Here is a 13,923-nt window from a genome sequence, read left to right as displayed (position 1 = left end):
AAGTTTATTATGGGCATTGAAGGTTATTTTGACCTCAGACTGTCAAATTTATAGCTTCCACATCAGATGAATGGTTTGCTTCTTTTTATTTATTTTTTGTGACAGCCATCAAAACAGTGTTTGTTTCTGGCTTGTCATAGTAATTTAAGTGTATCCTGATGAGAATATTCATTATGGGTTATCCCCAGTAACTGGGAGAATTCTTTTTTGTCTTTTGACGACCTATATTAAAATGAAGTAGAAATAGGAAATTATTATTTATTTATTTATTTTTGAGACAGAGTTTTGCTCTTGTTGCCCAGGCTGGAGTGCAATGGCACAGTCTCAGCTCACCACAACCTCTGCCTACCTGGTTCAAGTGATTCTCCCGCCTCAGCCTCCTGAGTAGTTGGAATTACAGGCATGCGCCACCACACCTGGCTAATTTTGTATTTTTAGTAGAGACGGGGTTTCTCCATGTTGGTCAGGCTGGTCTCAAACTCCCTACCTCAGGTGATCCGCCTGCCTCGGCCTCCCCAAAGTGCTGGGATTACAGGCGTGAGCCACCACGCCCAGCCAGATTATTTTAAAGCAGCACCAGTCAAGATGTTCATGTACCTTCATAGATATAGAAAATTGTGGTTAGTATCATTTAATTTTCTCCCTCTACAACTTTAGGCTGTAGAAATCTAATGCGACACATAAGAAATTTGTTTTCCCATATGTTTTGTTAAAAAATCACTGGCGTTTGGGTCCTCTTTGACCACATACCCCATGTGTCTTGAAGGGTTTTTTGGTTTTGTTTTTTGTTGTTTTTTTTCTTGGTGTGGTAGTAGTGGTCAGTTTCTTTGTTTTGGTTTTGAGGAATAGTCCCAACACTTGGGAATATTACCACTGACGATTCTCCATTTTTAAAATAATAATAACAATAAAAAGGAAGTGATTACAGACATGCCAAATCCCTGCCCTTATATAATATTCTGTCCTGTAAATAACTGTATTTCCTGTATGATCAAAAAGATTAAAATGAGCCTCTTTGTAGTATGTGTTACAGTAAATTGAGCCCATACTGAGACTTCTTAGTGGAAAGGTGGAAGAATGGATCGTCATGTAACTAGCTGTCTTCTAAACAAAATCATAAACTCTTGTTTATCATTTCTACCACCTGTCCCTCTTAGCTTGCTTTAGTTCCCATTCCTGGGAATGACTTTGCACTGCATGCACCCTTTTTCATTGACAGTCAAGATTAGAACCACACTTCCAGGAGTGATGATAGGCAGTTCTTATGATTCAGAGCAGAAGATTCTCATCCTGGAATTCAGAATATTCTTCTAAATCAGATAAGCAAATAAAAAATATTCTTAACTAACTACCAACTGGTAAGTAAGTTTTCCTGGCCCTCTCTCCATAACAGTAAGACATTATTCATCTAATACAATGTCAGTATTAGAATGGTTAAGAAAATTCTGTCAAAAGTTTCAAATGACTATTCTATAAAACTTGCCCTAAGAATCCCAATTTGAGACTTTGTAAAGATCTTTTATGTTTCCTGTTCTCTTTTATATTCATCCATGGTACAAAGATTAATTGCATGAGGTTCCCTCCATTTTTATTTTGTAATTCTATACTTCTGGCCCTTCCCCTTCCAAAAGGCTACTTCATATATCCAGCAAAATGTTCTAAGATGTCTACCCTCCTCCACCCAAGACAGAATCGATCATCTTTGACACCTACCTGCTTAGTCTCCTGAATCTGCTACTGAGTGTAATTCCCCTTATTGGCAACACCACTCACCAGGTCAGCTCTACAGATTCTTTTTAGCCTAATTCAGTCCATTTTTTTTTTCAATGTGTATATCAAGATAACTACATCACTGTATGTTTGCAGCTAAATAAGCTTCTGTTTAAAAAACATTCTTGGGCAAACAAAGACCCATTTTTTTTTAGTTGCAAGACATTAGTTTCAACCCAGTTATTTATCACAGCATGACAGCTTATGTATCTTAAACTCACATTACAGATTATCTGCTTTACATATTTTTAGAAATGGAGGCTCTGTTCTGTTCTGGGAATTGAATCCCTTTGCTGTTGTTATCTACTTTTAGACTAATTACTTTTAATAGATAAATTATTCACTTTGTTGAAAAACTAGCATTATAAAAAGGTATACAGTGAAAAGTCTCCTCATTCTTATCTCCCAGCTCCCCAGTTTCTATACTGTACTCCCCAATAGGTAGCCACCACTCTTAGTTTGTAATGTATCTTTCCAGAAATTTGTTATGCAATTACTGGCAAAAATAAAAGTAGAATATTATTTGTCTCTTTTTTTACACAAAAAATAGCCTGTACACATTCTGCAACTTATTTTCACTTACTATATCTTTGCTACTTTTTATATCAGTATATAGAGAGCTGCCCTACTCTTTTTAAAAGCTGTAAAATATTCTATTTTATGGAAGTACCATAATTTATATAACTATTCCCTCTGAGGGAATTTTTTTAAATTATGCTATTATAAATTTATAATTCCATAGTGAATAACCTTGTACAAACATCATTTTGTGCAAGCATATCTGTAGGGTAAGTTCTCAAAATAGAAGGCATTTGAATCCAGTAATCTAAGAATGATAATCTCAAAATTGTAGAAGGTGCTAGTTTACAAGAGGAAAGGAAAAACAGCATATGTTTTGCTTCTCAATCTTTTTGCCCATGTTCTTTTTTTTCACACTTTCAGGCTTCTAATTTCTGCTGCCCTGTTGTGCATGAGGTTTGTCTCTTCTTGACTGTAAAATTATTTTCAGCAACCCCAAAGCTAATTCTTGGCTGCTTTCAGTATCTTCTTTGCAGAAGTCTCAGAGTAGTTAACCTAGTAAGAATAGGAATTTGAGAACTGGAGGAGTTTTTTTTTTCACACCTATACAATGGCAGACATTAAATGAATATATCTAAAGAACAGTAAGTTTTACAAAGTCTTAGTGATTTATGTTAACTTTAATTAAAGCACACTATTTATTTCATCTGATACTACAAAGCACTTATTTCAAGATTTCATATTTTATAACAGTGCAATGTAATCCTCTGCTTGATACTCAAAATTTAATACCTCCTCAATTTTTTTTTTTTTTGGTGGGAAAGGTTAACGTATGGTTTCAGCCCAACTTCAATGAGTCAGAAATTTCCTTTGGAAAGGAGGGGTTTTTATTGCTCTTTGAAATTCATCAAATTAAATTAAAAGGCTTTGGATTTTATATGATTTTGCTCATAACAAATTTTTGATGCCTCCTTTTCCCCTTTCCTCAATATTTGAGATTTTTTTTTTCTATTGTGCATGATAGAGGAATGCTGCTAAGCTTGCAAGTAATTAACTTGAAATTGTTGTGACTAATTCTGCTCTTTTGGCTTTTTGTACCTAATCAGAATTGATGTGACTGAAGTGCAAATCTTCATAATAATCATGCATTTGCTGGCAGTGATTGGAGGACCACCTTTTTGGCAATCTATGGTAACTTTGTTCACATTGTGTATCCCATGTAATGCATGTTGTCTTTTGCTTGTGTTTTCTAATATGGGATAATCCAGTTAAAGGGTAATGTGTGAAATTCTTTTATTTTTTTCCAAAAATGAAAAGTCATAGCAAACAGTAGAACACAGCTTCTCTTTAGAGGATGGTGAATTTTACTACTTGAAGTTATGTAGAACGTTAGGACTGTTCCAGGGCTATTATTTTTGAAGGCCATTGAGAATCTGAATTAGTAATGTCATCCCATTTTACAGATGAGGATACAGCAGACAGTTTAACAAGTTAACCAGTGACAAGATTAAATTAGACCTTTTATTCTCTTTCTTAACTACATGAGTCTACTAGTTTTTCTGTCATATACTTAAAGCTGAATAACAAATTTGAGATAGTAAGTTAACTCTGGTTCCAAAACAGGATAAATACCTGTTGAATGAAATCAGTGCCATTGGATTGTTTGAACGAGCTTGGACCTTGATTTCCAGGTCTACCTAAAATATAGTCACTCCTACAAACACAGATTCTTTTCCACAAACCTCTGAGGTAGGGAGTAAAATATGGAGGCCAAGAACACAAGCTCTGGAACCAGACTGTGTGCGTTTGACCCAGGCTCCATGGCCTACTGTGTGAACTTAATCTGTTGCGTAACTCTCTCTGGCTTAGTTTCCTCCTCTGTAAAATGAGGTCATTAGTAGTACCTATCTCATAAAGTTATTTTATGCATTAAAGGAGTTAATATATTGTGTAAAGCACTTAGAATAGTGCCTGTCAAATAATAAGCACTCAATAAAAGTTGTTGCTGCTCTTATAGTTTTAATGTATTCTTTCAGATTTGGGTTGTCATGGTATGTACTCCCCTGGTCATCAGTTAATTGCCGATTTCTACCATCACCCCTTCAGAATACAGTATTTATCATTCATTTGGTGAAATCTTAACAAAGAAAAGATTTACTAGACCTAAATTAATGCAATTCTTAAAAATCAGATTAATTTTAAAGTATAAGGAAAATTTACTGAGCAACATTTTTCCCTTACCTAACTCACTTTATGATGGAAAATTAGGTGCTTGAGGAAGTGTAATTGATACACTACCCACGGTATTTATTGCCAGAAATGAATTGTTAAGTATCTTTTGTTGGGAAGATGAATCTGTGAAGGGGGAGGAGATGAAGGAATAAAAATAATCCACAGTCAACTGGGAAAATTCTGAAACTATTCAGTTATGTACATAATATCATTCATTTATGTATCTTAGATTTCACTATAGAGACCCTATTGGCTTTTGAGACTAATGTGTAGGAAATACGAATTTTATTACTTTTGCTCTTCAGTAGACTAGTTCTTTTTTTTAATAACAGTTTTGTCTTATGGGAAGGAAATAATAGTTTTTGTTTTCCTGAAAGCAGATCATAAAGCCTAAAGCTTACCCCCATTCCTAAAGTTTTTATATCCCTTGACTATGGTGATTATTATTTTTATAAGCCTTGTATACCAAAATTTTCCCCCCAAAATTATTTGTAATATCTTGTACATAAAGTTTCAGCATACCAATATCCAAAAAGTGGGATTTCTGGCTTGATTATTGGAAAACAAGTCAGTGTTTGGTTTATACAGGTTAAGTATCCCTTGTCTGTAATTCTTGGGACCAGTATTTCAGATTTCAGATGTTTTCAAGTTCTACAATATTTGCATATACATGATGAGATATCTTGGTATCTTGAGATACCAAGTCCAAATATGAAATTTATTTTCATATACACCTTATACACATTGCCCAAAGGTAATTTTATACAATATTTTTAATAATTTTGTGGATGAAACAAAGTGTGTGTATTGAACCATCAGAAAGCAAAAGTGTTACTATCTTAGCCACCCATGTGGATAATCTGTGGTTTGGCATCAGTGTTACTCCTGACTCTGAATTTACATACTACTGTTAAGCAATCATTTTCTAACACTTATTTACACATAGATATATTTAGCAAAAAATAAGACATATCAGTGAAAAGATAATGTATTCAGGGTAGTGGAGCAGCACAATAGCATCACCAGAATACCTGTATGTTATCACTATTAACCAAAAAAGTATCTGCAGGCCTTTTTGACATTTTCAACAATATCTTTATACCACACAGCAGAGAATAAGCAAAAAACAAAAACAAAATTGAAAAGCAGTAATGCACTTAGTTCTTGGCCCCATGTCAGGCACTGGGGAGAACCTGTTGTTGGAATGTCCAGCCTGCACAATGCCATTTTATTACCCTTTGTGGGTGTACTTACGTGACAGGATATGGGTCTGTGCACAAAGATATATTGCAGCTATGAAGGGGGCTGGGAGGGTCGTTTTTCCCTTGGGGATGCTGAATAAACTTTTGTGCACCTACGTTTTGACCTCGACCTGTCACATAAGCTCAAGTGTGGAATTTTCCACTTGTGGCATCACATTGGCACTCAAGAAGTTTTGGGATTTGTAGCATTTTAGATTTTGGATTTTCTGATTAGGGATGCTCAACCTGTGTGCCTAATTATTTGTTATAAATATGGAAATGCACAAAACATTGTAAATGAAGTTGTCTGTGCACGTTATATACATATCCTTATTTCTTAGGTGATGCCTGGTAGTAAATTCCTTCAGGTATACTTTTTACCTTTTTCCATTATGATTTATACATATAATCTACACATGTACATAGTAGATATAATTTTTTCTTTTATAAAGATCAAATGTTTTGTCCTGTCTTGTAATTAATATAAACATCCTTTTTAAATTATATGTTTTATCTGAGGAACTCTCAGATTCACATCTGAAATGGAGTTCCCAGACCCAGTAAACTAGCAATCTAATTTCAGGATTCATGAGGTGAGGTTGCAACAGGAAAACAGATTCTCCCCCTGCCCCTTCATCCTATTGTTAGCACTTTGGTCCTACTGTTAGCATCATTAAACCAAAAGGGAACAACCCAACTTCTCTGGTGATATATTTGGAGACTTAGTGAAATATTCTGTTTTTTCTTTTTTAACAACTCCCAATACAGATTCCCATAATTGACCCCAGATCACTATATTATTTTTTTCTTTTTACTTAGCATTAAGGGTTCATTACTGAATATGCTGTTTTGAATTGCCTTCTGTTAATACAGGAACAAATACTACATATTGAGCACTCACTTTTTTGTGTGCCAAATGGAGGAAAGATATTTACTTAGGGTTCAGGTATGAAATTTACATCTCTTCTGAGATTGAGGCCATAAAATGGAAATTGCCTTCCAAATCCTCATTAAGTTAGAAGGCTTTTACTGACATTTAGAAAGCAGGTTTATGGTCAGAACAAATAAAAACAGTGCAGATGTCTTCATAAGGCTGATTCCAGAAGATCAGCTGTTTTGTAAAGGTAAGTGATTTGCATTTATTACATATGGATTACCCATTCTTTGCCAAATTTTTTCCCCAAAGAGATGAATTTTTACCAAAGATTATAGTTGTTGTTGTTGTGGTTTTTCCTTTTTTTTTTTTCCGAAGGAAAGCAATTGTCTTCATGCATAAAAGTCAGTGCTTGTTTTATACATTGCAAGAAACAAAAAGCATATTTTTTGTTTGTTGCTTCCCCAAAAGACATTCCTTTTAGAATGCCTTGGAACTATGTTCTATCATATCACTCTTTAAAAAAAACAAAGAAGAATATATTCTTATTTGGAAGAGACTTAATATAATCAACTCATGGTTACTTTTACTGATGCTTGAGTCTTTTAAATGTAGTAATTGATCAAATTGTATTAAGCCATAAGGGACTTTCTGGAATTCAGTTAAGGCAACTAGGTGAGTGTTACTACTGCAGATGAGGTTTCAGGATTCATTTGGTCAGACTGAAGATGTTCTATGTAGTATAAATTGATTATATCTCATTCTTGAACTACAAGACTTTAAAATGCCTTTACACTTAAATAATTCTGATAGGGTGATTTTCCTTTGTAGACACTGTAATTATGTTAACATTTGCTGTATTTTGGTGGAATTTATTTACATTAAAATGATTTACAAACAGGCATTCCCACATTCTTTGGAGGAAAGTGTCTAATCTCAAAATGGTACTTTTTATTTCTGCTCTGATGTACAAAGCCTATAAGGGCATTTTATCATGCTTATAAGAAAACTAGTCAAAATTTACTAACTGATATTAGTCTGCATTAATACAAACTATTGAACCAAAAAACATGACCTTTGTAATCTGGTAAAGATACTGATAATTTAAGATTTTCTTTTTCTATCTCTAACCTTTTTAAAAGTGAATTTCATTACATTGTTATTATTTGGATGCATACCTTCATGGTATGAGTCTGGAGAGTTTTCACCTGGCTGTAGGACAGACACCATGACCCAAAGGAATTCTTACTCTTCCCAACTCTTAAAGACTTGAAACTTCAAGCAGACCTGACATAAAGATGTCTTTGGTATAGCTCTTTGGCTATTTCTAAAGAGTGGATGCACTTTGGCCACCTTTGATAAGTTCCAAGATGATGACAGAAAGAAAAAGATTGGGAAAGACAGAATGTGCCTGTCCTTTTTGACTTGAGGGAGAGAGAGAATGTGCCACCCTCCTTGATCTTAAGCGTGGGGTGAGAATGGCAACACTTTGTGTTTTTTATAAGTAGTGCCAATTTTTAAAGGATCACCTGGTGAGACTTGGGATTCCTTTGACTCGAGCTTTTCCTTCACTTTGCCTCATATTTTCTTGGTAGCTCACTTTCTTTTTCATTGCTAAAGTGGGGGCTAGATGTTTCTTCATACTCTCCCAAAACAGGAGTTCTACATAGAAAGAGAAAGGGAGAAGATTTTAATCTTCATTTAACAAATGTGTATTGAGCCACCTACAATAACCAGGGCTCTAGAGAGTGTACAAAATCAATTCAAACAAAATCCAACACTCAGGAGCTTATGTTTTGGTGTATATAGCCAACATATATGACAAAAGTGATGAAAACCTTAAGAATCTATGATACTTTGCTCCTAGGTCAATAGCTTGCTTCCTTACTTTGTGGTCCAGGCCATGTACTAATTTTCCTGGCTTTTCTAATGTTTGTGTTTATTCTTCTTTCAAAGGGCAACAATTTTTATGATCCCAAAGCAATTTCACCAAATTTTAAATACAGTTATGACTCTCATTCAGTTCATTTATGACACAGATGACTATTATACAGAGATGGTACTCATTTAGTACCCTGGCCCTAATACAGGGCTGTCCCTGTAATAGAATAATGCTTTGCTTCTTTTGGAATCTGAGGGAAGTATAGTATTTTCCCTTTTGCCAGAGAGATCTTTTGTCTCTATGGAGTCAAAAGTGGGAGGGGTGGGAAGAGAGGTTGGGAACCAGGAAACTAGCCACAGTATTGAGTTTCAGCCAGGTGCATCAGATTGAGAATGTAATGTCCCTAGTTTATTGAACAAGAGCAGAAAAATCTCTTGGAGTTCAAAGCAACCATGGTGTTGATTTTCTCCTTTCTTGAAAACAAGTTTTGAACTTAGACTGTAGAGGTTGGAGATTTAGGGGGAGAAGATAACCATTTAGGATAATCCATAAAGTTTAGGACTTGACTTAGTTGACCTAGTTAATTTTAGAACTAGGTTGACCTAGTTAATTTTAGAAAATTTAACACTGCTACAGTACAATTTAATCTTGAACATTTGATTTCAATTTTTTTTAGAGCTGCATTTTTGCAAGAGGTAACAGAGTTATCTAAACAAAGTGAGTTCTTGAGAGTTTTGAAGAAATAAAGTATCCAACCATTAAGATTTATGTCTTCCAGTCTTAACTGAGGTTTTCTATATAGTAGGAAGTGCCACATTTGCTATTTGATTTTAAAAGTGTAGATAGATGATAGCCATACAAAGTGTAAACAGCCATAATTAAAATGCTTTCATTGTGACCGGGCATGGTGGCTCACACCTGTAATCCCAGCACTTTGGGAGGCTGAGGCTGGCAGATCACTTGACGTCAAGAGTTCGAGACCAGCCCGGCCAACATGGTGAAACCCTGTCTCTACTAAAAATACAAAAATTAGCCAGGCATGGTGGCGAGCACCTGTCATCCCAGCTACTCAAAAGGCTGAGGCAGGAGAATCACTTCAACCCGGGAAGCGGGGGTTGCAGTAAACCCAGGATCACACCGCTGTACTCCAGCCTGGGTGACAGAGCAAGACTCTGTCTCAATTAAAAAAAAAATTTTTTTTTTTTTCATTGTAAGAACTCATGGCTTATTAAACCACTGGGGGCTTTTGGAATCTTGTTTCTATAATCATTTGTTTCTATTACTAGACTACATCATTTATTTTACTGTTGCTTTCTTTTCAATCCATATTGGACAAAATTTGAGACCAAAATTTAAAGGGAGGGGTGCGAAAAAGAAGAGACTCTTAAATGATTTTTAAAATTCAGTACAAGTGTATTTCATTTTAAATGATAGATATTGTGTTTGCAAAAATGCATGACATCAATCCACTCTGTCCCCCATACTTCAGGTAAATAAACACATTTTCAGTGTACTTTATGAATATATTATTCACTTTTCTGAAAAGTACATTTAAACTTCAAAATTTTGTATGCACAATTGTAGAATCTGTTTGAATGTACTTGACCTGTTTTTTCTTCTGCATGTGAATGCCTTCTTAATTGCCTTCTGCTTTTACTAGCTGCCTGTATCCTAACAATTTGGAGTTGGGAACTCTTCTGAATAGAAATTTTGTCTTCCATTCTCTATACTCTGCAGATTTTTATATCTAGTTGCAACATTTCTATTATGCTTCATACTTCCTCACAACAATTATGAATGTTCTACAGATTTAGAGGTAGAATTCAAAAACATATACAAGGAAAAAGGCAGGGTGCACTCCTTTTATTAAAAGGCCAGAACACATCCTGGTTCACTGTTGCAAGACCACTGGGATGCATTAGGTGAATCTAACTTAGCTTGTGACACAAGTTAATAAAGTTGAATCCGGTTTTTTTGTTTTTTTTAAGGTTGATGGCTGAAGTGAGATTAATTTCTAAATAGTCTCAACTCTTGAGACTTGCTATATTGCTTATAATGAAGAGGAAAAGGACACTTTCATTACTTTACATATTTATGTAATTGGAGGGAATGGAAAGTTTTTGGGAATATGAATCAAATATTAGACTGTTTTCTTACTTTAGTTTGTATATGTTTTAATTGTTTTCTCTCTCTACCCATTAAAGATTCCAGTGCTGAATATTCAAATGAAAATTTTTCCTGCACTTTGTACTGTAGCAGGGACCATATTTTCCTGTACAAATTACTTCCGTGTAATCTTCACAGGTGGTGTTGGCAAAAATGGATCAACAATAGCAGTAAGTATACCTTAAGATTTTCAACACTTGTTTACACTAGGACTTGGTTTTGTTGTCATTTTGTTTTTTATTTCAAATGTATAAAATCATTTGTTAATTTATAATTTATACTTAGCCTTTAAAGAAACTAATGTTCAAAACTTCAATTTTATATATACTTACCCACATTTATATGCTTTATATATTCATACTTTTATGCATACACACACACAAACACACTTATTCACATGTTTTTTTAAAGTATGAGCTGCTTTGTAAAAATAAGCCTGGTCTCTTAAGTGAAATCCTCAGTTTGTGCCTAATGAATTTATGCTGCTACTTTTCATTAGCTCTTCTAGTTTGTGATTTATAGAAATTGCTGCCTATCAGGCACCATGAGGTTCCTGAAAGTTTGAGTTGAACTGTTCTGCAGCAGATCCATGTAGTATCTGATGAGTACTGAATACTATTAACTCTTCTCTTCGCTCTGTACAGGGAACAAGTGTCCTTTCTCCTTTTCTCCATATTGGATCAGTGATTACATTAGCTGCAATGATCTACAAGAAATCTGCAGTTCAGCTTTTTGAAAAGCATCCCTGTCTTTATATACTGACATTTGGTTTTGTGTCTGCTAAAATCACTAATAAGCTTGTGGTAAGCACCTGAGTTTTTATTTGCTGTGTTTTTCACTTTCATCTTATTTTGGATTTATGGCTATAGTTCTCATTCTGTAGCTTCATAAATCGTCCTAGAGTTTGCCCTCTTCTAATCAGAATCTCTTGATATCAACATGGGAACTATTTTTACTCTTTTGTGAAGCTACAGTTTGAAGTTACTGGAAGTTCTTGGAAAACATACAACTTTTTACCCTTTTATCCACTGTTTAATTTGGTTCAGTTTATTTACTTTCTTCAGTCTCAATCTGGACACTCAAATTAAGGCTTCTTGTGAAAAGCATCTTTTGTAGGGTTAGTTGACATGATATATCCCTTTCTTTCTCAGACACATTTCATATTGTTGGGTTTTTAGTTTTGGGAATTCAGCAGCTATTCCTAAATAATTATTGGAAGTTGATATCTGAGCACAATATGATTTACTATGTAGTTCACAATTGTCCTCTTATGAAAATGCCTACGTTATTCTGTTTTATTCATAGGTTGCACACATGACGAAAAGTGAAATGCATTTGCATGACACAGCATTCATAGGTCCGGCACTTTTGTTTCTGGACCAGTATTTTAACAGCTTTATTGATGAATATATTGTACTTTGGATTGCCCTGGTAAGTATTGTACTAAGTCTTATTTCATGGTTTGAGGGTTTGAAGGTTGCTTGTTTTCTTATTTTGATGACCCAGTCATGAAAGATGGTTCATATAATTGTAATGATTTGGAATGTCAGAAATCCACATAAATGGGGCTGTGTGAGAGTTCTGTGGCTTTATATTTGAGCCTTTTATTTTTTGCATTAATCTTACTAGTCCTGCCTACATCGGGCAGGGCTCATAAATTGCAAATTTCTGACTGAGTAAAAAAGCATGAATCAGCATACTACACCCTGTGGGCCCATAGCCTGTTTTGGTAAATACAGTTTTATTGGAACACAGCTATGGCCACTCATTTATATATTGTCTGTGGCTGGTTTCATGGTACAATGGCAGAGTTAAGCAACTGTGACAAAGACAATAAGGCCCCATAAAGCTTAAAATATTTGCCATCTGTCTCTCTAACAAAGAGTTTGTATGTGAAGGAAAGATTGCAAGGAAATTGAATTATTTTATGGAATGGAAGGTGAATCTGTAGAGAGAACAGAGTCCAGTCCTCTTTACTTTCAGGAAGCTTAGGGAGAGCCTAAACGGGTGCTGAGAATGTCTCTTTTCTTTCCAGGTTTTCTCTTTCTTTGATTTGATCCGCTACTGTGTCAGTGTTTGCAATCAGATTGCGTCTCACCTGCACATACATGTCTTCAGAATCAAGGTCTCTACAGCTCATTCTAATCATCATTAATGATGTAATTGGTATATAGGAACATCATGTTTTCTGCAGGAAAGAATCTGAACATATTAAGGAGAATGGGGGTGGATAAGAACAAATATAATTTATAATAATCAATGTTGTATAACTTTTATTCTTTATTATTGGTAACACTCCCTAACTATCCTGTGTGAGAATGGGAATTTCAAGTCCCATCTTGTAAATTGTATATGTTGTCATGCAGGGTTTGGGCCAAGAAAGCATGCAGAAAAAAATGCCACGTGATTGTAATTATCCTGGATTCAGAATAATACTGTGATGGGGAGCCAGATCCACAGTGGTGGAGAGTTCTAATGTTGACTGTTTGCAGGCCAAAAGATGATTGCTTTATAATTTTAACAAATCATTGTCTTTTAGTAACATCCTTGTTTAGTGTCTTCTCAAGCTTTCTTTACTGAGGAATTCAGCTTGTGACACAGATACATCCCACTAGCTTGTGAGGTGGAACTAGTAATAAAGACCTTGAATTTGGATTGAAAGTTTTCCTATCTTTACATTGTTGAGGAAGTCCTTTTTTTTTTTTTTTTTTTTTTTTTTTTTTTTTTTATAATTGCTCAAGAAATGATTCTCTCACAGGCTTGAGAAATCCTGTTAGCATGCAGAATAATGTGGTAACTTTGTCAATTTCCCATTTTATTTTTTTAAATAAATATATGATCTGAAAGCCAACTTTTTCTCAGTTTTACTCAGTGGAAAGATAAACTAAGTTTTAATGTTATTTTTTTAAATTTAAGCAAAATTTATTTCTGTTCTTTAATAAATAAGAAAATGTGGTCCACTGCATTGTTGTGATGTGTCTTGTGACATTTCTGTTTTGTAGAAACTTTAAAAAGGAGAACTGTGTTCATTTTTCCTGTCAATGGTTTTTTTGTGTTGTAGTTGTCACCTGTGTGAATATCAGTCATTTAGAAATCTCAAACCCTTCCCCTAAATTTTCAGCAAGTGCCTGGGCCTCTCTAAGGGGTCACTTTGTACTCTCCTTTTCTGGCAGTCTCCTCTTTGGTATCTGTACTATCGTTTGAAATGGGAACCAGATATTGTTTCCATTTTATACAGA

The 13,923-nt window shown here is 34.7% G+C and overlaps 1 protein-coding gene across 6 annotated transcripts in view; it reads left to right on the top strand.

The window, feature by feature from the left end:
- CEPT1 (choline/ethanolamine phosphotransferase 1) overlaps positions 1-13,649 on the top strand; it is a 45,129-nt gene extending 31,480 nt beyond the window's left edge. For 4 of the 6 annotated variants that reach the window (XM_001161519.7, XM_009429564.5, XM_001161701.8 and 1 more), the window contains exons 5-9: positions 3,396-3,480; positions 10,723-10,854; positions 11,329-11,487; positions 11,990-12,115; positions 12,720-13,649. In XM_001161519.7, coding sequence (XP_001161519.1) covers positions 3,396-3,480; positions 10,723-10,854; positions 11,329-11,487; positions 11,990-12,115; positions 12,720-12,839 — 622 coding nt within the window. In that variant the 3' untranslated portion in view covers positions 12,840-13,649. The remainder of the gene's footprint in view (positions 1-3,395; positions 3,481-10,722; positions 10,855-11,328; positions 11,488-11,989; positions 12,116-12,719) is intronic. The other 2 variants (XM_054685584.1, XM_063798435.1) reach the window with 1 other exon arrangement.
- The last annotated feature ends 274 nt before the right edge of the window (positions 13,650-13,923 follow it).

Source organism: Pan troglodytes, chromosome 1, assembly GCF_028858775.2.
Source record: "Pan troglodytes isolate AG18354 chromosome 1, NHGRI_mPanTro3-v2.0_pri, whole genome shotgun sequence".
NCBI classification, from domain to species: Eukaryota; Metazoa; Chordata; class Mammalia; order Primates; family Hominidae; genus Pan; species Pan troglodytes.
This window is presented reverse-complemented; position numbering and strand designations above follow the sequence as displayed.